Source organism: Lepisosteus oculatus, chromosome 15 (genome assembly GCF_040954835.1).
Source record: "Lepisosteus oculatus isolate fLepOcu1 chromosome 15, fLepOcu1.hap2, whole genome shotgun sequence".
Classification (NCBI taxonomy): Eukaryota; Metazoa; Chordata; class Actinopteri; order Semionotiformes; family Lepisosteidae; genus Lepisosteus; species Lepisosteus oculatus.
Genome location: NC_090710.1, coordinates 26,566,187 through 26,591,729, shown reverse-complemented (window position 1 = coordinate 26,591,729; position 25,543 = coordinate 26,566,187). Strand labels below are relative to the sequence as shown.

Genomic DNA, 25,543 nt, shown 5'->3' with positions numbered 1-25,543 from the left:
ATACCCAAGTATACTTTGATCAGCATATTTTATCTTTTTCCTTGAGACCACAATACATATTACAAAATGCTGTTTTACACCAAAGTAAACAAATACGCCTTCAATATGGGCTCCATATTTATTTAGTCTTCTAAAGGAATTCTGGTACGTCTGCTGTAAGTACAAAATGCTTAGATTTACACTCTATACGTGTTAAGCCTTGGTCTCAATATCAATTTGAGATCGCAGGTTGTATAATGATTTTCACGGGCTCTAAAGGGAGTGGAGAACATTTTGTTACGCCAAAAGCTTCAGCAGGAACTTGTCAGAATTATCATCATAAAGTGTTAATTGCAGGTAACATTATTATTGCCTTTATTTGCATATAAATTATGATCTGTTTAATAAACAAAATGGGTTATCTTATTTTACTTATGGTTTTGTCTTTGGACAGAAGGGTATTAATATAATGTTTAAATTACATCATTGGAGAGTTAATCCATTAAAATAATAAAAAAAAACATTTATAACAAATTTAATCTGTTGCAAAACTGCTCAAACTGCCTATGAGTGGCAGGAACTATGGTTAAAGCATGTTTTAATTCACTTTTGAAGGTCTAGCTGAGATTTTTCTTCCTTAAAAGAAGATTGCTAAGTGTTCTTTCAGAAAAGCTACAAGGACAAAACAAAATAAACCAACGGATTCCAAAATCATATTGTTAGATCGCGAACTAGACAACCCATCCAACAATGGGCCTGAGATTAAACTTTTGATATCATTGTTTTCTGTTAAAACCGTTGCTGTGACATCCTTTCTTGAAAGATTTTTGTTAAACTTGTATTGCATATTCACAAATGTCATACTGTTTTTTTTCCTCTTAGCTGAGAATAACAAACTCACATTTCACTCAAGCTGTTTTGAAGATTTTTTTAAATTTGTTTTACAAATTAAAAAATGTCAGCACCTACAAGTGGGAGAATAAGAAAAAAGTTAACACTGTGATCTGCATTCGTTAGGCTGTATAAACTAAAAAGCTCAATCTGAACAGGGACATTTTGTCTACACATTTTATGACAGACATTGTACACTTTCTGCGATTGGTTTTGAATATTTCCTATTTTATTTGAATCCAAGTTGTCAATGGATGTCTAACAGAGTGCAACGGTGATATTTTCGACATCTGAATGATGATGTTAAAACATCTGTTATATTTGTACCAGAAAAGAGACTTGAGTGGTAAGTTTTTCATTAGTGATGAAAACATTTCACACCACAAATTGTTTAAGAATATTTTTATTATACAAAAATAGTCTATGTAAAAAGAGCTATGTTTTTTTGTAAGCAGCTTATTGTCATTTCAGTACCATTGTTCAGTAACAACAAGATGATGGTATTATTTGCCATAAAACATCTCCAACAGAAGATCTTCCATGTTTACAGTACCAATGAGGGGTCTGAAGAACAGTTCAGTGATGACATTCGCATTGATGTTTCTGAGCATAGAAAGTGTAATGAACAGTTTGGCAAAACGAGCAGGATCTTCCCTATGAACCATTTTGACATATTCATTAAGTGCTTGTTGTGCTTCTCTTTGTAGACCATGGATATAGTGTTGACAGTGAAGCCCTGGCAGATCTGCAAAAAAACAAGATTCACCAACGTTACATTAGAAACCCTTGGGATACTGTCTGTTTTCTCCTTAAGAGGCAAGAGATTTCAATAAGCTGCTACAATACACTTCACGTTCTTTACGCACATACAGGAGAGTTCTTCTAACATAAGCAAGAAAAAAAAGGTATTTTGAATCCTGAATCTGGACTTTTTAGGCATTCCAGACAACCAAAATCATGTTTAAGTTACCTTAACAGTCTTTAGTTTCTTTTTTATACTGTAAACACTGTATTATTAAGTAAAATATTCTATCGGTAAAAAAAAAAATCATCTCAATTAAGTGATTGCATAGATCTGATGTTGAACCTTTTGGACTAAGCAATGTTCAGTAAATAGAAGGACGGGCTTTGGCTATCATTGTCTTATTAAAATAATAATTACATAATTCTTTCGAGATAATATTGTTAGGAAAACAATTACTTTTTGATATTTTGTATTTTGTCGTGTACATGGGCTAGACCTTCATCTTCACTGACATCTGTAAACCTTTAAACCAACCTGGATTAAACAGAGCCGCTCCTTTCAGGTATGCGTACTCCTTGGTACTTATGTCCAGCCCCCAACACTTGCCCAGGAACGCTTTAATGCCTTGGGTTTCAGAGATGGAAAGCAGGTCATTTTGCTGATGGGGATCCTCTTGAATTCCCTGGCCGTTAGTTAAGATCCTTTCTAAGATGCTGGGCTCGGGCGTCTCGGTGGTCTCAAAATCAATTCGGTCCTGTGCCATGCCAAGCACTAACAGCGGTGCCCAGCAGTGCCTCACCAGCAGGAGCTGATCATCCCCCGGCAGTTCACGAAAGCAAGGCACGTTCTTGATAAACTTAAGCGTCTTCACCAAGACCGCGGAAGCTGCCTTGCAAGTGATCTGCTGACACCTCAGCGTTACTTTTTTCTTGGATCCACAAGAGCAAGCCTGCTGGGCGATGCCTTGGTGTACGCGGGCGTGGAGCTCCGTCTGTTTGTCGTTTTTTAAAATGCTGTAGAGGATACTGTTTTGCCTCCTGTCAGCGAGGCAGTGACAGCCGTTGAAGCAAGCCATCCTTCTTCACATTCGCACTGTCCCTGTTTTCCACGCTGCTTTGAAGCTGCTGTGGTGTGTTTAGTTAGACCTGTGACTCACTCACGCAGCAGATGTATATTTCCTTCCTCCCATCCGTAAGAACTTGGGCAGACTTTTTTTTTTTCATATGCTCAAACACACCTCCCACAAGTCTTGCACAGCGACGCGCCTAGAGGGAGCCAACGGCTACCAAACTAACACACGTATTTGGAAACAAGAGGGTAGGACGGTACCTATTAACTTTTTAATGCCGTAACAGATTTTACTAAACTGACAATTGCTGTTCTACAGGCGTATTTATTAGCTATAAATCCTATAAACGCTGTCATGAATGCACTTCACAATTCTGGAATTGGATCACAGAGGATAGCAAACATAAAGGTTTTCTTAGATCTGCTTCGTTCGCCTTTGTTTCCTCAAGTTTTAAGCATTGAATCACACTCTGTCCAACGTCCAGCTGAAGGGGATTTGAATATGATATCAGTTTCTTTCCATGACCTTATTAACTTGAGAAAGATTTGAGTCTGCGGAAGACAGAATGAATCATCACAGAATAATTTTCTTCGTCATTGACGACTACTGGCATATTTTCTCATGTGCCATTTTTCTCTGAGTGCCCCAGTCTGCCCCCAGAGTCCAGCTTGTTAAAGACACGTTATTAATCTAACCCCCAGATGTTAATTGTGCACTTATAGATTAAGTGGTGTCTCTAAACTGTCCCTGTGTATGTACGCCCTGAGACAGAGTCTGGGTTACCATGACCCTCACTTGGAATAAATGTCGTTCTGATAATAGATGGATTGATGGATGGAGAGATTTCAGTACATGGAAAATCAATCACAATTTCTTTTCTTATTAATAAAAATGTAGATTTATATGCAAATAATTTTCACCTAAGCGCCAATGTGTAACTCTCATTAAATGAATGGTTTATCATTTTAAAAATGAGATTTTGTTTTAATATTCCAAGTGATTTTTTTTCTTCACATTTTCATGGCGGTCCCAAATTAATTGCTTATCATTATGTTTACATATACCACCAGATATGGGGACATGTGTAAAAAATCTTGCATACATATTGAATATTTTTCTGTTTTGTCTGTTTTTAAGTGAGGCAATTCAAATGAGGAATCAGAGTTGTTCTGCTTACATTTAAACTTTGTTTAACTTAGAACCTCTTGTTTAACTGAGAACAAAGGTTGCTTTTCATTAACTCAGCTGAAGGGATTAGCTCTCCTTACCAATGTCTTTGAAGCATCATAAAATGAAATTGATTACATATTCAGAATCCTCTCATATTCAACTAAGCATCCCACATATAATGTAATTCTTCCAATTTCCCAAAACAGTGTCACATTATAAAGGTAATTAGCGTGTGTGCTAAACTCAGCATTACATATAATATAACACTGTTGTGCATGTCTGCTACATTTTGTGCTTGGTTTCAATTATTTGATAGTAAAGTTTTAGAATTATCTTAATCTCCTATATCTAAGCCATAGAAGTCCAGTTTGTCTTTATTTGGGCATCATCGTGAGCTTTCATCCCACTTTGTAAGGAAAATGTATATGAGGGCATTGAATCTGTCTTTTGTACAAAATAATAATTATTTAAAACCTAGTCCTATGCAGGTGTCATTTTAGGTTCATCCTGGCTGCCTGACACTATTTTCAAAGCCTGACAATCTCTTGAGTAGTTCAGGTGGGGAGCTGCGTCAGCATACATAGTTTTCAAAGGAATAAGTAATAGGTTTATTCCATGCTGAAAAGAGAAGAGAGAAAACACTACGTTTCGGCTGTGAAGCCTTCTTCAGGTGTAGGTTATTACAGCAATTTAAATAGAGGGCATTGTCTTTCTATAGGGCAATTTAACAGTTGTGAGAGCACATGCCCAGTAGGGATAGGGACCAAATTCCCCAGAATCCTCTGGGGGAATGAGCTGCAGCTCTGTCACCTGACCAGTTACAGGAAGCCAATTGGTCAGGTGACTTGGTCATTGGCTGCTCGGCCATGATAGTTACGGACTTCAAGAAGAAGTGTAGTCATGAGCTCAGGAATGTAGGCTTTTGTTTTGGTTTATTTGGATGTGGTGTTGTGAGTTCTTCGCACTGTGTGTTTGTTGGCCTTGCCCACCTATTTTTAAAGATCCCATTACAACATGCCCAAAGGTATGTCACACAGAGCTATGTACACAACATTGCCCTTTTGTTTGTATCTTGCTCTCCAGGAAAACCTTTCTCTTATGGTAATTACTTTATAGACTGGAAATTATTAATTGGTTTCATTAAAATGACTCACTTATAGATTAATCAAAAGTCTTGTTGCGCTAGGCTGCATGGAGCTTCATTTTCTTTAATTAAAAACATTTTGCTGTTTTGCCCCTTTTTTATTTTTCATACAGTATGTGCAGGAGTCTTGTCAGTCTTTGTTATCATCAATGTATTGTAAAATACCACGCATAAACTGCATTGCACACATATGATGTTGGTCCTTTGGTCCCTGCGTCTAATGAGCAGGCAAAGTCGATCAGCTTGCACTTCTAAGATGAGTGCAAAACCCATAATGCGGTTGGTCTCACCCATAATACTTGGACAGGTTCTTGTTCTGTTACATAAAACATGCCCTGAAATATTTCCCCATGATTCATGTTTTATCTCTGAGCAAGTTCTCAGCCATTATCAACATCTTGAAATGGCGAGATATGATAGATCTTGTGAAATTAAAACATGGTTTTATTTAACAGAGGTTACAGGATAAAAAAAACTAAAAACAACAAGCAAACGTACACGTATTTCAGGATAATGATGTTAGCTGCCATCTGCGCTCTGTGTACTGTTTGGAGAAAACTGTGTTTGAGTTCTTGAAGATAAAACCATTACAACTACTTGAAATTGATAAAGAATTGCCTTGAAGCAAAATCTCTACATTAAAGACATCTGTTATATTTTATATAATAAGAATCTAAGAGTGCCACCAAGGCCATTTTAGAGATCAGCACAACTTGGGTATCAAGTACTGTAACTATGCTGATTATGTTATAAAATGTGTGAAATGTATGCCGTATGCCAAATGTAAGTGCAAAACATCTTCTGAATACCAAATATTGATCTGTATAACCTGAGATAAATTATTTTGTTGTTTATCTGTGACAAATTATTTATGCAGAACTTTCCTATTTTATTATGAGTCATAACATTGGACTCTGTTTTGAAAACAGAGTCAGATAATTTTCTGCTACCATCTGTTGCCTTAGGTATCGTGGTGTGCTTCATGCTATCATGGAGTAATAACCATCAAAACCGTAAGCTTAGGTCAATCAAGGAAACTTTCATTATATGAAACAACATACACTGTAACGTTATATACTTGAGTCATAAAAAATAAAAAGGCAATGGTGAATTAATTAATCTGTCTCTTATTGTTGATTCAGTGGCATATGATTTTCCATTTTAACATCACAGAACTGTGCCTTCTGTCGAATGAATCAATTATTGTGTATTGTACATAATTTGTAATATTTTGTACAAAAGGGAAAAACCTTGTTGCAAGGTCAGCCTTTAACCCTGACATTTATACAGTATTATTGATGTAACTGAAAACTGGAGTTAATGAATACTGAGGTTATGACTCAATAGCTTCATCATATTTTTCAAAGGCATCGTTACCAGGTGCAAAGTAAAATTCAGAGAGACATCAGTTTAATATCTCATAATAAAATATCTTTGGGCTCAACTAGAAAATAAACCACAAAGGCTGCCAAACAATTTATATTGTCATCAGAGGAAAAACAGAGAAAGCAACTTTTTTATGATCCATGTTGAAAACATTCCAAAATTGAAACCAAACTTGTACATTTCCATTCCTTCTTTACTCTTTTTTAGGAAGAACTGAAAGTTTTTTAACACAAACACTTAACTTTTAAAATACGGATTTTAATTTTACAATAGCTTTCAATGTGATTCTTTGATTACAGTTAAATCAATAACTTTTACAAGCTCTGCTAAAAATACAGTAACAACAGTACATCCAGGTCCTACAAAATGAAACCAAGTTCACCAGTGGCTGTCTTTGATAAATACCTAGGTAATTGCTTTGTATAATACATTGAAAGTATTATTGATAGAGCTGCTACTGTAAAACTGAAAGATTTCATTTAAGTCTCATTTTCTGAGGAAACATTTTGAAACAAGATATTTTGCCAATGTCTGTTGCATAAAACACAGGAATGATTCCAAATGCAAATAATTTAAATTTCCCTTGGAGTTGTTTGAATAGTATGAGATTGACAGTTGCAGTGCATTTGAAATGGTGTACCATCTTAAAATTCTTTTTAAGAAAAACTAAGTTCTCATCATCCCACAAATCAGGGATGTCAGAAATGGAGATCAAGGCATTTGATCATTTGATCAACAGAACACCAATCTGTTTGAAGGCCCACAAAGAAAGGGACAATCTAGAATATCCCATCAAACCTAGTCAGCATGTCTTTGGATTATGTGAGAAAACTGCAGCACCCAGACAAAACCCAAGGAACACAGGGAGGTCATGCAGATTCTACACAGACAGCTTTTAACTTCTTAAGAATTTTTGTTCTACCAAGTCTAGTTAAATGGCAGTTCAATGTCAAGAGTGCTGCTGCGATCAACATGCAATCAGTATGATCACGTACCCATTAATAATTGTTACTGCTACTGTACTACAATTATAAAAATGTTACTTAAGACTCAAACACCAAAGACAAGATTAAAATGCAGATTAAAGTGAAAAAAGTCCATGAATGTGGACCCCCTTTTGTGAGTGTCTCACAAGATTGTTATCTTAGAGGTTTAACAACAAGTGCATGAACCACCTTCTAACCTCAGCTCATCAGACCTCAGAAGATAAATAAGGCCGGACCAGGTCAGTAGTGGGCTAGAGAGACCTCTAAGGAAAAAGCAGGTTGCTGTTGTAAGAGGTGTAGGTGAACCAGTAGGTGCTGCTCATTCCTCTGGGCCAGAATTTTCAAAATCTTGTGCACCAGAATGATACCCAGAGACACTCTGCTGTAGGAAGTGTCCTCTTTGGACTCAGATATTAAACTGAGGTCCTGACTGCCTGGTCATTCTATATATCAATTTATTGTTCATAAGGAAAGAAGTGTTAACTTCACTGCCCTCATTATATTAAAATAGTAAATCAAAGTGCTGTACTTCAGTGGTGGATGCAGTAGGTCCTCTTCCTCAAAGTTCTTTGTGGTCCTTTGTGCTGAAACACACTATATAAATGCAATTTACATAATTATAAGCAAGATGGCATCTATATGAACCAGCAAGAAATTTACATGTGATTTGAAGAACTGGATGGCTACTTTAGTATAATATAACAAATATTTTCCCCAATAAAGACTGCCAGCTGTGTTTAACACAGTATCTTTGTCTATTCCTAAAAAATCCCAAATATGGGCAGTATTGATCCCAAAGAAAGCATACAATGTCCTGTAATATTGCTCATTCTGTGTTGTCCTAATACATTACTTTGCATGTGTGGTTGTGTGCACAATTGTCTCCAAGATGGAGTTGGAGGTTTTTTTCCCCAGCTCTTAATTTTGTGAAAAACGTTCAATTAACCTACATGACTCCAATGCGCTTGCATTTGTGTTTGATGTGCTTCACAGCAGGTTAAGCAATTGTACACACTTTAAAAAGCAAGACCAAAAAAAAATTGCAGTCTTGAAAACAGTGGATTCCAAGTACCTGCTGTGGAACACAAAGAAACTAAAGAAACTATACAAATTACTGGAGGCCGTGCTTTTAAAATCACTCATTTAATGATAAACGTCAGTTCAGCAATGGAGAGGATGCTAGATGCAGCAATAACAGAGGCAAATACACCCAACACTTAAATGGAAGTTCTCAACTGAAGTTAGGGAGAGATCATGACAGCCAATCCACTTTTATCCCAGCCATTCTAATTTTAACCATTAACAATGTCATTTCTCAAAGTTCATTTGGAAAAGTCTCTTTTTTTTGTCTCAGACTTCTCCTCTTCACCCAATCTCCAGGTTTCCTTGTCCTGAGGTCAGGGGGCTGGCCTTCAGTCAAGCAGCTTAAGCCAAATCTCACTATAATTAAATACTCAAACTCAATTTCTGGAACTCCAAGTCTCTTTGTTTTTTGGATTCTACTTACAGTACATCCTCAGCTACATAGTTGGTCTCATTTGCTGAAAATTGTACTACTTTTCACCAGGGTGTGAGGTGATTTCTGGGGAACTGTATTTGTAAGAGAATATTTTGTGTGATCAACTGTGAAAGAGCTAAAAAAAAAAACTCTTTTGGGGTTACTAAGAAATTAAATAGGTTAATTTATTTCCTTCTCAGGTTGGATTAAAAACTGGAGGAGACAAGGACCTTTGTGTTGTAGACAAGGTGGGAAATAAAACAAAATGTTAGGATAAACAGTATTTCTAAAAGCATAGAATTTCAATTGAGGTTTGTTATGTTAAAAATTGATCACTGTAATAGTAGGACCTTCTTTAGAATAAGGTATATAAATTTGGCTAGCACATGATTTCTGTCCATGAAGGAGACTTCTTATAACACTTGAAGAAGGTTCCTAAGTCAACACATAATGGTATTTCCTTCTGTCTAGTTTTCAGTTAGCAATTAATCTCTACAGGTATGTATTCCTTTGCAGCATGCAGACTGACACAGCTTCCCACTCAAACCTCTCAAGTCAACAGTATTCAGTGACAGTGTTCAGCACTTCCACTTTGGTGATGACTGTATTCCATCCTGGACAGGGAAATTACCTTTTTGGTAAAATGTTGCCGTAAAAACTGGTTTCCTTTCATTGACAACAGTAATTATTACTTTTTTCACGAATTGATTTAAATTAAGTTTCTAAAGAGCTAGAGCAGGTCTGCGCCATGAGAGATATCTGTTTTAACATGTAGCCTGATGAATAAGTTCATCATGAATAGCCATTCATTCTATGAATTGCAAGATTCTTTCACAGTGTCAGAAAACATATGGGGCATCTCTGTGGATATTGCATCGCACATGATTAGTTTTATCTTTTTTCTTGATAAAGGCAGGAAATGTTTGTTTTTTTGGCATAACTCAACTATCTGAGGGAACAGCGGTCTAACCATATGAAAGAGGCTGACAGAACCTGCCTCACGTTAAGGAGGAATGAGCTCAGGAGCCATTGCAAGGGTGAAGATGGGATGGCAGAAGGAATGTGAGAACCAAGGGAAGTTCAGGTTCAATATTTACTGCACATAGGAGAGTGAAATTGTCGAGATTAGGATCTGACCTAATAATGATCCAATTTCTGTTTTAAAAAAATCATTTATTATCACTCTGATTCCACATAATATTAGGGAATACAGAAATTAATTAATAAGCTGAGAATAAGAAATGGAAGACATTCTATCATCCTCTACCTATCACTGAAATGAAAGATGAAGTGAAGAGGTTGGACAAAACAATCATGTATCAGCTTCACAATAGTTAGAACACATGCTGGTGTCACTTGTGGGTTTACAGTACAGTATATATTGACTTTCTCTCCCTGGGTAAATAATGATGTTTTGTATTTTTTGTCATTATTCTAATAACAATTGATAGTTGAACTGTTGATGGTTGGGGTTTTCACTGATGCTGTACTTTAACAAGTGTGATTACCTTCTTTACTGTATATGGGGAACAGATGAACACTAATCATCAGTGATAGAGGCAGTTTCAGGATTTTTTTATCTGTTTTTGATGAACTGAGATTTCCTACTGAGATCTCCTAACAAGGCTAAACAACTTGCTGTTCAATGAAACAATGTTGTTCGTTATTTATCTTTTTATTTTGCTTTCTATTTTATGTCACTATTTAACTTTCGTAGTGTACTGTTTTTTTGTGTGTTCTTTTTGTTTTTGTGTACTATTCAATTTCAAGGCTTGTTGGCCCGAAAAGGAATACTCTGGAAATCAATTAGGCTGCGTCTTCATAAGCAAAAAATAATAATAATTGCCTGGGCTGAAAGTTGACTGTTATTTATGTTTCCTTCTGCTGAAGTGAATGGAAGAGAACTTGATTGCTTTTCACGGCAATTGATTTTGCTAGTTTGCTTAGTCATGTGAAAATGAATTGCCTGTTTTGTCTGTAAATTCATCTTGAATCAAAACAGTGACAATTTGCATGGTGGGATTTTTATTTCATGCAAGATTTAAAGGGGCAGACTAGGAATACAGAAGATTGAAACCTGATTTTTAAGCTTATGTTTGTTGTGGTGGCTTAACACAACACAATAGCACAGAAAACTAATCTTAATCACATTAATGAGCTGGACAGAACTGGATGAAAGTTGGATGAAAGTGGAAAGAATTGCTGAATTAATATAATACTGCAGACATTTCTGAGGTGAATATAAAAAGCAAGACTAATTTGGTTACAAATCTCACAATGTCAATGAGGCTACCCCCACTTAAACTAATCTGAAGAGCAATTACATATTATTAACAAATCTATAGCTACAGCATGCAAGTTGAAAATGTTTCTTAACAGTGATCAGGTTTGGGAGGGTTAATGCCAGGTTACAACTGATATGTCCCAAGAGAAAGCTTTGCTACTACAGTATTATCACAAACCCTAAAAAATGAAGCATTTGTACTAGAAAAAACAGAATACCAGAAGCACTGAATATTTTTCTGTCACGGAGGCATTTGTCCGTGAAAATCACCAACCAATTACCCAAACAAAAGGAGTTTCCCAAAATAACATTGTAAATATAGTGCCCATTACTTTAGAAATGAAAAGAAGAGAAATTCCTAAGATATTTAAATACATATGAGATGGATTTTACTAGGTCACCTCTTTCTTTTCTACCAATACCAGGTTTATTAACAAAGCTTTCCTTACAATTCTTCAAGGCCTGTCACCTCTTTCTTTTCTACCATTACCAGTTATATTAACAAAGCTTTCATTACAATTCTTCAAGGTCTGTTGCCAAATCCAGAGCACTTGACTTGCAATGATGATACATCAGTCTTTTAATATTTGGCGTAAGAAAAATGTCACATGTGTTAAAAGTCAAATGGCTGATTTCAATGCATGGTACGAAACCTGCAGATGATACAAATTGAAAACCATAATGTTAGAGATCATCAAAAATGATATAATTACTACAAGAGTGAATATACTGAATTTCAAAAGAGATGTTTTGATTCTACTTATACATTCATATTTTTAGAAAAATAAAGTATATAGATTAAATGTTGTTGTTGTTCTCATTTTGATAAATTCAGCTTTCATGACCATCACTACGATACACTACACTTGTGATTTCGTACTTGTCTACTGTAGAATAAGTGCTAACTCACCTTATTAGTGAGAGTTGACTTAGAACTGGTGATGAGGTGATGTAACTATTGAATGTCATATCTGGTGAAAATCAACAACAAATATTTAGAAAGGAACCAATATGCCCCAGTTACTAAGCGTGCAGTGTATTTGTGCCATTGGTATTTTGGAAGCCGGAGTAATTCCCCTTACGTAGTTGTGCTTACAATGTAATATCTTAAATATTTCCGTTACCTATGTAATGTGAGCATGTGCACTTTTACACTTTTTTTTTCTTTTATTCTTATTTGCTCATTTCAATTGCTATTAGGTACTGTGTACATTCATGAATTTATTGTTGATCATTTTGCAAGGACATGTCTAAAAATGTCTGATTTTAGAAAACAGAATGGCCATCCTGTGGGACTGACCATTTGTGTTTCTGTATGAAGGAGACAAAAACGGAAAGAAGTAAGTAGGAGTTACTGTATATAAGGAGCCTGTGGTGATTATTATTTTTATCGATTTATAAAACCAATGAAGTAACTGAGTTTCTTTTGTTCTCTCCACGTTTAACTGAAAGTGAGTTACTGAAACCTGATAGACATTGAAAGCTTTTTTTACAGTTAAGTGTTCATTTCTGAAGTTCTTGACCCTTGACACTATGTGTGGTTTTGAGTTTTATGCTCATTTTCAGTACTTCTTCATCGTCTCTTTCATTTCACTTTCAGGTTGATGTCACATACATTTTATCATAATAATTAATACTCAATATTATACAAAAGAAACTTTATTTATATATTAAAATGATTCTTGATTGTTTGATTATGGTGTGAAGTGATGTGAAACGTAATTAAATACTGTACCTTATTGTACCTTGTATTGATTGTTTTGTCCTGGCTGCCATGATACCACTACAATGATCCATTTTCCTAACAATAGTCTGAAGATTGCCAGTTATTATACATTTGTTCAGTCTATAATTACATTGAATTGGTGAAGTCAGACTGTAAATAAATATGCATAACTATGTTCATCTTATAAATCCTGGAAAAATGTATAGTAGGTGAAACTTTAGTAGGAAGATGTAAATATGGAGGAACACACAAGACATTCTGTAGAGAAATGCGAGTTTAAAATTTCCCATGTGTCCCATCTGTAACAATATCACTTTATATTTAATAATTTGTCAACTTTTTATTTTTTGCTTTTTCTTTATTCTGTTAAAATTTAAGTTCTGAAGAAAAACTGAACGCCAAGCAAGATGACATTTAGCATTGCCATGGCAAATTCCAGCTGACGTCTTGGAAATAATTTATCTAATCACACTCTTCATAATCATATCTGTTCATGCTGTTCTTTTAAAAGGGCTGAGGAAGGCTTATTTAGGGCCTACAACTTAGTGATTAACTGCTATAGACAGCTCGGGTCATTCTCTTCCCATGGTCCTGAGACATTGTGCAGTGTTGTAAACAAACATCAGGGCACTTTGCCAATGAAGAGCTGTGTTTTCAGGCCAAGGAGCCCTTCAGAGGTTCAGCAATGTAGGGCAAGTGCACAACAGCAACATTCAAGCATTCGGCATTACATTGCTTCTCAAATGAAGCTGATCGCGGGGGAAAAAACATCTCAAGAGCTTCTATATGCTTCTGCTGTGGAGATATTGCAAACTTCACATAAATCAGCAGCTTTGAGAATTGATAAAGCCATTGGGGATATTCCATGTGTTCAATGACTAGAATAGAGTACTTCAGGCATTATCAGCCAGATAAAATTAAATCAAATCTAACCTGCATATCTTTTGGAAGATGGGAGGAAACCAGAATAACTAGAGGAAACCCAAGCAGAAACAGGGTCAAGATGCAAACCCTCACACAGAGGGTGTTCCAGTCCTTGATCGATCCCAGGGCTATGGAGATGTGAGTAAGTAGCACTAACTGCCATTATACCAAACCCTAAAATTAATAAGGCAGTCGGCAAGCTGGGACTGGATGTGCTGTAGGTGTTAACTTTAGAAGTGGTAACGCATGATGTATTTTTTCAAATATAGTACAAAAATGTCATATAAAGAAGTGTTCAAAATAACCTGTCATAAACTGTCTGTAACAATGTGAAATGTTATATATATACACACAATACACAACAAAACGTCGTAGAAATCACCAACTTAATAAAAGTTTTAGTCACCAGGATTTAACTAAAAGGATCACTACCTTTAATCACAACTGGAAGTTAATAACTGCTTTCAGCTCCTGGCATAGTTTTTCAGATTCCAGCAGAATCTCATTAATAACAGACTTGATCAGCTGAAGAGTTTATTAATTAGTGCTCAATAATTCCATTGTCGAAGGGTAACTTCTTATGTTATTGATGGATGTTCTTGCACAAGAAGAATGCAATCAATACACACTTGCCTCGTGGGAAGGGATTATTGACTGCCATAGGTACTAGGTTGTGTTGCTTACTTTCAAACTGAAGTCATATCAGTAATTAAACACAAAACTCCTCATAGTATGCTGGAGGGAGATTTTTCAAAAACAAACTAAAAGACAAAATAATGTAATACAATAAAATAACATTCTCCTTGGGTTTTTTTCTTCACATGTTCCCTGGTCTGCCTCCTATTTCAAATGCTCTCTACATTTTTTTGCCTTTATTAGGTGTATTTAAATATCTGGTAACTGCTGTTGTCAAGTTCATGATAGTTGGATATTTGTAAGATAAAAAATGGTCTGGATGGTGGTATGTAGACTTTTCACGGAAGGAAAACAGAAGAGAATCCAGTTACAATCATCCTGCAACTCACAACTGGCAGCCCACTGAAGCCCAGCAGGTGTGAGCCTAGTCAGTAGCTGGATGGGAGACTCCTGGGGAAAAATGAAGGTTGCTGCTGGAAGGGGTGTTAGTGGGGCCAGTATGAGGCGCTCACCCTGTGGTCTGTGTCAATCCTAATGCCCCAGTATACAGTATATACTGTAAGAATCCCAGTGTGTCTCTTGAGAAGAGTAAGGGTGTTACCCCGGCATCCTGACCCTATTTCTTATTGGCCTTTACCACTCATGACCTCCTAATAATCCCCATCCATGAAATATATTTATCACTCTGTTCTCCTCTCCACTGAGCTGATGTGTGGGGAGAGTACTGGAGCATCATCCAGGTGGGGCTACACACTGGTGCTGGTGGAGGGGATCCCAATAACCATTAAAGCGCTTTGAGTGGGGTGTCCAGAAAAGAGCTATTATATAAGTGTTATATTATTATTACAATACAACAAGACAAGTGGTTAAAATCACTGTCCACCTCCCTCTGTGAGCCTTCTCCACAGCTGAAATATATAGTCTCGTTTCTTTTACTTTCAGCATGGAATAAACCTTTACCTGTTCCTTTGCAGAGATACGGATATATAAATTAGTAAGTAAATCAAACAGAATTAAATAACATTGTATAAAAGTGATAGTCAAGACTAACATGATAGTCAAGTTTATTCTACAGCCTTGGAGCTACAAGGCTCTAACCTTCTCCAAGGGTTCTGATCCTTGTATTGGGAACTGAAAGAAGTCCAAAAAGCACAAATGATGTTGAGAAATACAGTATAGGAGTTCCAGTCCACTGATGTGGTCCAGAGCCAAACCATTCAAGCTCTGAAAAGTGAGCAACAGTATTTTTCATTTTGTTTGGAAATCTGTCGGAAGCCAGTGCACAGAAGCTAACACAGGAGTCATATTCTCGTATATGTAGTTGCTGCTGCTTGCTAAGATAATGTTTGGATACACCAGCATCCGCTGCATTGAGCGAATCAAACAAAAGCTGCTTTTCTGCATTATTCTGTCATATAGATGAACAGATATGAACAATGTTATGATCAATTACTCTTAATTTGACACGTGTAGACTTATCTAGCCAGAATCACGTCTTGTCGAGGGATGTTTCTAAAGCTGTTACTGTATGATTTAAAAACAATAAGGTTTGCGCATTTTGTCCTGGCTTATTGGTTTGCTCAGTGACAAAGCTGTATGCTAAGGTGGAGAAATATTTCCAATTCTGCCACTTTTATCATGCACTTCACATACCTTAATGATGAGATTTAATCTTCTTTACCAGCCATCTTTTTAAAAAGCAGGCCTGAATAGACTGACTGATATTCACCATTCTCTTAAGGCTCACATACCTTTAATAAAAAGGAATGCACTTCTGTACTTGAGTTTTCATTTCACCTTTTCATTTCTTCAAAGTGTCAGAAAGAGGGTTTACATTCTTCTTCTTGTTTGTAAATCATCCTAGGTAAGGAAAAGTTCTTGTGAATATTTACAAGATGTACTTTCTACATTATAACTCTAATCTGGGCCTTTCGTAGTTGCAGGAAGTAAACTGGTTAATCCGGTCTTACTGCAGATAATACGTTGCAGGCATTGCAGTGCTAGCCTCTGGATTCTCTGCCCTGATCTTACTGGATCTTTATTCATATTTTTATAAAACTTTTAATTGTTATGATCTGTGGTAGGGGTTATGCTTATGACATAGTCAAAGTCTTGTTGCAGGGTGAGACCATTGTAGCTCTCTGAATATATTTTAGGGGTCTTTAATTAAAAAGTGGAGGGTCTACCAGTTAGAGGGTTGGGGAATGAATAAGAGCATTTAGTGTGTATGTGTAGTGAGTAAAATATTATTTTCTTCTAGTACATTGTTTGAAAATTGACCAAGTGAAAAATAATCAACAGAGACTTGTTAGAGCATTAGCTAACTAATCCTAACTCTTACCTTAGCAGCCAATGTGTAAACTGTGGCCATAGCCTCAATCTCACGACACATAGGCCACCTAGCCCAATCATGACAGTGAAGCATAACAGTGAAAGGAGCATCTCTTGAGCCAGGTGCAAGTACAGTCACTGAATCCTACTTTCTTTGCTGTCAAGTCTGATGGAGTGTTGGAAATATTCAAAGCTTGTTCTTAAAATATGAAGCATTGAGACTGAACTGAAACCGAAAGCGCCATTCAATTCATTCTGATTAGCTTACGCAGAGGCAAATGAAAGTGGAAGTAGTCTTCAGGCAGGCAAAGAATTTTGGCCATATTGCAACTGTGTATGAAAACTGACAGTGAACTGATTCTGTAGAGAGTGCCTATATCTTGTTAGAAAATCATTATGTATGTAACTGAAATTCATTAATAGGAATGTTGAGAGCTTCTAGGTCCATAAAACATTTATGGTTAAGCAATGGCTTAATTGCCTATGACTTAGTTATTTTATGACTAATGTGATCAGATTAATTTATGGATTATTTATGTCACCTTGCACACAGGTCTTGCCAGAAGATACAACTCCCTTGCCACCCCTACACAGAACCTGTTCAACACCCTGTGGGGTGACACCTCTGCAACATCTGCTCTTTGGAATTGTTTTCAGTCTTTGAAATCAACGACTCCCAGCAGACATTAGGGTTGCAAGTCAGGAATTTGCAAAGTATAGAAAATAAAAGGAAAGGTTGATAGCAGTCACTTTAGAATACAAAATAGATAAGCAATGTTTTTGAATGATCGCAGCCTATGAAGTTCTTAGACATTGTAGAAAGCCAAGATTAAATGCTATTGATCTTAAACATATTTGAATTTCTTTTTTTCTTTAAGCTTTTCAATGTTGACAGGTTCTAAGGACCTAGAGGAGATAGATGGTGTGATACAGCAGTGGCTTTATATGTAAGCTTGAAAGCAGAGCTGTGGCTCCTTTTTTGCATTTCATTTATCCTCCTTAAAATCATGTGTCTTAAGTTTGTTATCAGGCTTTCTGTTTTTGTTTTTTGTTTCAACTTTTTTTTTAAATCCCTCCTGCATGTAATCCTTTCAGTCTTACATTTACGGATTTCCTCATCCAGGCATGTGCTGGGATGAAGAGGGAAGGATGGGGCTCCATCATCTCAAAGGAGCAATATACTGTACAGTCATTTCAAAAGAACAGAAACTGCTGAGCTCTCACCCTACAGAGGGGTGTGTGTAGAAAAGTTACTGTGAGGAAATGACTGAACAGGCACACTCCTGCCAAAGCTCGTGTATAATACCAAATGTATGTGCACCAATCATAAACAATCCAGGAATGAATCTGGTAACACCATAAAGTCAGAAAATTTAGAAAAAACATCAATTTTAACAATGAACTATTATGGATCCAAAGTTTCCTTAACACTACTAGTATTCTGATCTCCGAAAGTTGAGCATGGACGTTCACTTGCATCTGTTCATAATCATAGTGAAAATCTATTACATCACAGTTAATATTTTCAATTGGGGATTTTTCAGTACATTGTACAGTATATTCCCAAAATGTTATTTGAATCTTGTCTTGCATCACATGAAGCAATACTAGGGCCACTGGTCCACTGTATACCCCCACCTGCAAGATGAAGACACAAAATCCTAATCAGGCATTAAACGTTCCCTAGTTTGATTGTTTTTTTTAATTAGGGGAGGCTCAAAAATACTAGTTAGAAGAAACTCCCCAACTGCCCTAACTACTGACTTATCCAATGGTTTGTTAATCAAACAGCAGATTTTATTTTCACTGATGTGCTTCTGCACGTGTTTTAAACAGCATCACTGGTAGTGACTTTTTGATGGGACAAAAAAGAGATGCGCAAACTCTATCAGAAACAAGGCTGAGAAACCTTTGCTAGCCTGTGTTTTGAAAAGCACGGAAAAAAATCTAATTGTTATTTAAAGCACAAGGACTTCTTGTGGAAAAAAAGCCATGCTTTGAGGGAGATCTGACGTTGGCTAAAGGAACTGGGAAGAATAGCTGCAATTTGTTTGTTCTTACGCCTCTGTTTTATAATCACAGATTCAAAGTGCTGACAATGGCTTCTTCCCAGTCAATCTGCAATTAATACCGTAATTACAAGCAGTCATGGCATAACAGTTGATAAAGATCAAAGTCATTACTTATTTCAACCATAAATTCATATCAAGGTCATCCTCTTGTTCAAAGGGGACTGATACCGGCCTATGGGAAGTTAGAAATGATTTGTTCAAAGTGCCTTTCATAGTTTAGGAATTAATGGTCCTTGAAAAGGATAGGCCTGGAGTTAATTTTACGGCATGTCCCATAAACAAGCATTGTCAATGTAATTTTTCTTATAATTTGAAAGATAACCTTACCCCAGATTTTAACATCAGTGTTTCAGTGATTCAATGAAAACCGCATTGTCTGCACTGGCAATAAACAAGTGAGTCTATTGATTTTGCATTTTCAAGCCAATGACGACTTTTCTGAAGTGTATCTTGCTGTATATTATATTAGTTCTTTGAGAATTACAATTTTAAAAATAAATATAAGTATATACAGTACAGGACCTTCTAAAAGTATGTACTGTAAAACTCTTACACAGTTTTTCACATTTTGTTGCTTTAAACCTTGCAGTCGTGACACATTAAGGTAGAAATTAATATTTGTTAGTAGTTTAAGTAGGTACAGTAGCTGTGTCAGAGTAACAAGTGAAGGTGTATTCCATGCTGAAAACAGAAGAAAAGAAACACAATGTTTTGGCTGTGGAGCCTTCTTTGGAGCCCTCTTTTCTTCTCTTCAGCACGCAATAAGTCTTTACTTGTTCCTTATTAATATTTGTTAAACACACAACCCATTCCAAAAATTCAAGGCAAAAAAAAACAAATAGAAAGAAATATATAGATAGATAATTACATTGAAAGGAAAATGATTAACTCACAATTACATAAGCATTTGTTGCCTTTACTGTGCTTAAACATAAATTAATCTAGAAAAACAAAATTATCTAAACAAGCCACACAATAAGTTGAGTACCTCTATGTGCAATAATAGTGGTTTGCATCGTTCTAGAAAAAATGTCCCTGTAATGTAATGTCTCTGTAATGTCCCTCATTCAGATAGTGAATTTCAGGCAAGATTTGACCATGTGAAGACAAAGCTTTCAAAAGAAGAAGTTCTATAAAGGCATAGAGTGGTTTAAAACCATTTCAAAGACCCTCATCTCTTTGAGCTTGAGGAAAGTGATCATTAAGGTCACAGACACTGCATAGATCAGGATGTCCCTCCAAACTAGGCAGCCAGCAAGGGGGAAACTGGTTAGGGATGCAGCTGTGCCTTTAAAAAACAGACTTAAAAGAGCCAAACAGGTTTCTTTGGCTGAGATGGGAGAAAATGCCCATGGGTTAAACAATGTCCCTGTTACTCTACAAAGGGGGAAACTGAACAAAAACTGTCATGGGAGAGTTTACAGGTTTGAATAATTTCACAAATGGGATAGTTCTGTTTTTTTTTCTCCTTAGTTTTCTTACCCTTAGTCTACGTTTTTAAAAAAATGTTTCAAAATGTTGGTCATAAAACACTACTTTACCACTTGAATTGAAATTTGTCAGTTTTCATCAGCAATTAAAGCTTTCTCAGTCTTCCTCTGAAATGTTACTACAAATATCTTTACACCCACAACAGGTCATAAACGTTGTTTTCAAAATGTAAGACCACTAAAGTACAAGATTTATAGAGGTATAATTCTATTAAAGGCAGTCCTAATTGTACTGTAAGTATACTGTATAATATGTGTTTCCCTGCACTTAAAACATCAAGATATTAAGGATACAATGTAAAAATTTCCTACACTTGGGTTATTTTGTCATTTTTGGGACATTACATAAAATTCCCTTCATGAGAGTATGCCGTTTACAACTTGGTAACTTTCTTTTAGAAAAAGGATTGTGTCTTGTATATAAAAAGCACAAATGTTGCATGACCACCATCTTGCTTGCAATTTTTTTTGTGTTTTCAGAAGAATTGCACTAATTACTTTGGAACCTGGTAAGACTCAGTGTACACAGACTTGATTCAGACCTGCAACATGCAGTTATGAAAGGTAGATCACAGTTATATAAAAAAATAAGAATTTTTATATTTCCAAATGATCCTTCTTCGCCTGCCTTTGTGTTCTTCCTCTGGTCTTTTCAGTGGAAATTTGATTTTTTCCAATACCTTGGATGAATCCGTGATACTAAGCTATAACAGAATGTTCCTAACTTTCAAAATTATGTTTTTGAACTTTTTGAGGTGTTTCAAGTAATAAATGTAGAAGCATTTCCAGGAAACTGACACATCCATACAAAAAACAAAACAGGCACCGAGGTTGTTATGACCCAAGAATAAAATGTATTTGGCATCCCTAAACATAAGTGACCTTGAAGAACACACAAAAAGCCTGTGCTGAAATAATTCATTAATGTTTACTAAATGCATGTGTAACACAGAAAACATGATATAATTTAGGAAAAGGTTTTGTAAAAAAAGACTAACTTTAAAATTCTGTATCCATTTTGAACCCATGCTTAATTTACTTTCTGTGTGCAACTTTTTCATGCTTTTTGTTGTGAACAGCTCCGAGTGTTGCCTTGGTTACTGCCTCGATTTTCTCTCTCATCATTCTGTGACTTTCCCCATAAAGGGATGTGGCCTTGTCTCGGATGAGAATTACAAATTGAATAGCACTCTTTTCAAGGGCCACTGTCATCCTATCTGTGACTTAAAGAGGCACAGAGAGGAAACAGTGAGGATGCCCAGTCTGCCATTTTGTTGTTGTTTTTTTAAGGAAACTTTTGACAACCCAGTATGTTAATAAAATGACAAAAGTCTGCCTGGGAAAGAGACAAGGGTCAGATTACTCTTTTTTATCAAAAGTTCAGCTTTGCTGCTGCCGTTTTACAGTTGTGTACAAGGTGAGTGTCACGATATTAGTTCCCCCTCCTTAAGGGTGCTCCAGCCCTATCACTCAAGACTTTATTCTCTGCACCTGCTCCCTATTCCCTGCCCACCTTAAAAGCCAGGCGCTGACGCTCTTCCGGGCTCTGCATCTGATTTCCATATCGTGCGAGTCCGGGACCAGGAAGCGCCTGGTCCCGTTAAGGTTTTAACCTCCATTCCCGTTCCTGTTCCCTGTCCGCCGGTTCCGACCCGGCCTTCGTGGTTTTAATTCCGAGTTCTGATGGATCTCCTGGTTTTGGACTTACCTTCGTGTTTTGGATACTCTATGGATTATTCTTTGGGATTGTTCGCCTCGGCCACACCTCCCCCGTGCACCAGCGCACCTTGGACACGCCCCCCTGTCTTCAGCCCCGTTTTCCTGCATGACGTTTCCCCAGTGTTCCCCCACTTCGTCGGATTGTGTCGTCCGCATAGGGTCCGGAAAGAACTGTTCGTTACAGTGAGTCTAGGGTAAATGAGTTAAGATTTGGCACTATGCAGTATCCCATAACTAGTGCCTTGTATTTTCAAAGAAATATAGCATTTGCATTCAGACCTATCTTTCTAGCATGTTTTACAAATAATTTGATCATGTCTGAAAACTGGAACTGTGAAATCTATGCCTTAGTATATCCAAGTACATTTTGGGGAAATAATGCAACGATTCAATACAAATCTGACAGAATTTTATATTTCATTTTAAGTTAAGTTATTCTAAATAATAATAATTTTACAATTATATAACACTGATTTAAAATTAGATTTTAAAGTTTAAACACTCACACCAGGGCCAATTTTTCTAGAAACCAGTTAACCTACCAGGATGTATTTGGACTGTGGGAGGAGACCCACATGTGCATGGGGCAGGTCACATACAAACTCTACCCAGATTGACCCCAGGAACTGAATGTGCCACCCACATTTCTGTGAGATGCTAAATCTAATTGACTTCACTTAGTTAAAGATCCATAAGCAAGTACACACTGCACAATGTACAATGCTTGCTTTAATATATTCAGACAGCCATGCCTCTTGACATGTGTTTGAAAAGTGATTGAAGAATTACGACTCTCGAGAGTCTGTAAAATGCCACTGCTTAATTTAGTCTGCTGCAACCAGAAAAGCTGTACTTTCATTAAGATTAACTTGGCACGTTGCCCTAGACATGAGTGCCTAGTAAATTCATACCATTTTCTTGCAAGTTTACAGCTTACAAAGAAAATTACAAATACAACAGCTGCACAAGACTACTTAATTGTTACAAAGCTGCAACATGCTTTTGTTTTAATCATGCCACCCTTACAACTTTTCAATGCCTTGAGGCATTGAAAAACACAGCATCATAAAATCTTTCAGACAATCTAACAGAAGGGCTCTGGTGGAGTGGTGGAAGGTACCTTAGCGATGTGAACGTCAAGGAGAGACAGAGCTGGGTTTCATTTCAATACCCTCAGGTCACCTGTGGCCTTGAGTATTTTCGCAATATACGACTGACTCCACTGCGATCAGGGTGGCTCAAGGCGTGGTCGGCGACCACTGCAACCCCGACACGCCTGGCGGAACGCTGTGTCCTTGTTTTTGGAGTTGTGGGATTGAATGTTTCATTCACCGATGGAACGATAACGTGGCAAAAGTAAATCCCCTAATTTCAATATCAATATATGCACATACCATACATTTCAGAAACTCTCTGTCTTTGATATTCCAAAACCCTTTTTTTTAAATCTTCCTTCGTTGTGAAAACCCAAATTAAAATTGGAAATAAATACACAAAGCAACAATACAAGGAAGACTGAACAAAACTGAGTGCCTCCTTAAGTGGCCTTAGAGAGAGGCTTTCCTGATGCTGTAGGTGTTCAGTGTCACGGTATTTCACTGGGATTTGTTCCTGTGAACAAAGACGGTAAAGAGGCTTAGAGCAACTATACCGTAAAGGCTCTGCCTTTGTGTTCTGAGGGAGGCTACAAGAGATTAAGCAACATTTTTTACTTAATCAGATCACACCTTTCACTGGTGTTGACATGTAATGATTTTGAATGACGGACGGCCTCTTTTATGGATGACCCTGAGCAGAAGGTGAGATTCTGCCTGACATATTTGCTCTATATTTCTGGATGTAGTCCCACTTGCCCTGAGGTAGTAAATTCTGAGAGAAGCAGGAGGGCATGTGTTTAAGTTGCTATATTCTGCCGGGTTGAAAACCGTGGCACTAGTTTCTTCCAGTTTTTTTTTTTTTAATCTGTAGCTCTACAGTACATACTGTTTGTGTGAGGTTGTCACTCCACAACAACATCAGCACACACGAGTGTATATATTTGCATCATTTGGAAGAATGTATGGTTGTTTGTGCAATAATAATAATAAGACAATAATCATTTTAATAGGTAGAAATCAGTATCTGCTTATGCTGCAGTTTTTTTCCAAATGTGGTCATGTGTGAGAAATAACTCAAACTCCAAAATAAAATGAATAAAAATCAAGTGCAATATTGCCTAACCTGTGCAGAGAATTAAACTGATTGGCAAATTATATATTAATTATAAGGGAACCTTAACAGTTTGACTAATGGCTTGTCACTGGCTGTTGCCCAGAAGACCACTTTCATGTTTTCTGCACTGCCTAAAAGAAATAGCCCCCTATTGTAAAGAGTGACATCCTTTTCCTAAATTGTGTTTGGTGACCTCTGTTTCAGTAACTATCATTACAGACCAGTCTGTCGGCTGAGTGGAGCTGTGAAGTGCTACAGAAAAGAAGCCAGTCAAGCTACTGTAGCACTTGATGCTCGGACTGTAACACATTCTGAAAAGCACTCCTATACAGACAAAAACAGCTAGTGTAAACTTCCCACTTGAAATACTAGATCACCTTACGATGGCTTGAGAGCCTTTTTATGTTCTTTCTCAACAACCATTACCATATTTTTTTTGGTGGAAAAGGAACTGAATTTCAAATCTATTTTATATATCGTGTGCTTTTCCAGGCCCCTTAGTTAAGTTGTTCATATAGTTATGCAGTGATGAACAACTTTTCATGTCAGGTCAAATAAGACAAAATCTAAAGTGTTTAAAATGTTTTACAAACATATTGGAATCTTAAAGTTTTGTAAGATTTCTATACTATACTTTTTTTTACTGTTCTTTTTAAGGAAGGCAGTCTTTCCCCATGATTGATCAATAATCTTCAGATTTAAAGCTGTGAAGATACCACCTGGTCTTCTTTAGCAGGCATTTTTTTCTTTTCCTTTTGTATTTATTTTGTCACTCTCTTTCTACAGCCAGAGAAAATTACACTGTCATTTTAATGGCTGGTTAAACCTTGACAGTACAGTTTTTCTTCTTGATGGAATTGCTTTGCGTAATTCAGTTAGCTGTGCTGCCAAGAAGCTCATAAACCGGTCAATGACTTGGTTTTGTCCCTCGTTTCCCTTGGAAAAAAAAAAGTCAGTTAATGTTTGCCTTGGATTTAGACTTTACACTCTCCAATATATATCATATGCAACATATGGTTCCCCCAGCCTCATTCAGCCAGTCTGGAAGTGCTTCTACAGTTAACCTCATGGTGTCTGTCCCTGTTAGACACTGCAATGATAAGAAAGCTAGGGAGTATTGACAACGAAAAGCAGTAGCACAGCTTGTAGTAGCCTTGACAGTACCTTGACCTTTCATTTCTGCTTAAGCGAAAAAAAACATCAAATCAGCATTGCTTGCCACAGCAGCCCAGCAAAGCAAGTTCTAAGCATTAGCAGACAAAAGTGGAGCGAAAAATACAGT

General features: G+C 36.7%; 1 protein-coding gene across 1 annotated transcript; it reads right to left on the bottom strand.

Moving 5' to 3' along the window:
- Positions 1-1,295: 1,295 nt before the first annotated feature.
- nr0b1 (nuclear receptor subfamily 0, group B, member 1) lies at positions 1,296-2,853 on the bottom strand. Its single transcript, XM_006639177.3, has 2 exons — positions 2,150-2,853; positions 1,296-1,615 (listed from the first exon to the last, which is right to left on the bottom strand). The coding sequence occupies exons 1-2, from the start codon at positions 2,688-2,690 to the stop codon at positions 1,374-1,376; spliced, it is 783 nt and encodes a 260-aa protein (XP_006639240.1). The 5' UTR covers positions 2,691-2,853; the 3' UTR covers positions 1,296-1,373.
- Positions 2,854-25,543: the final 22,690 nt, after the last annotated feature.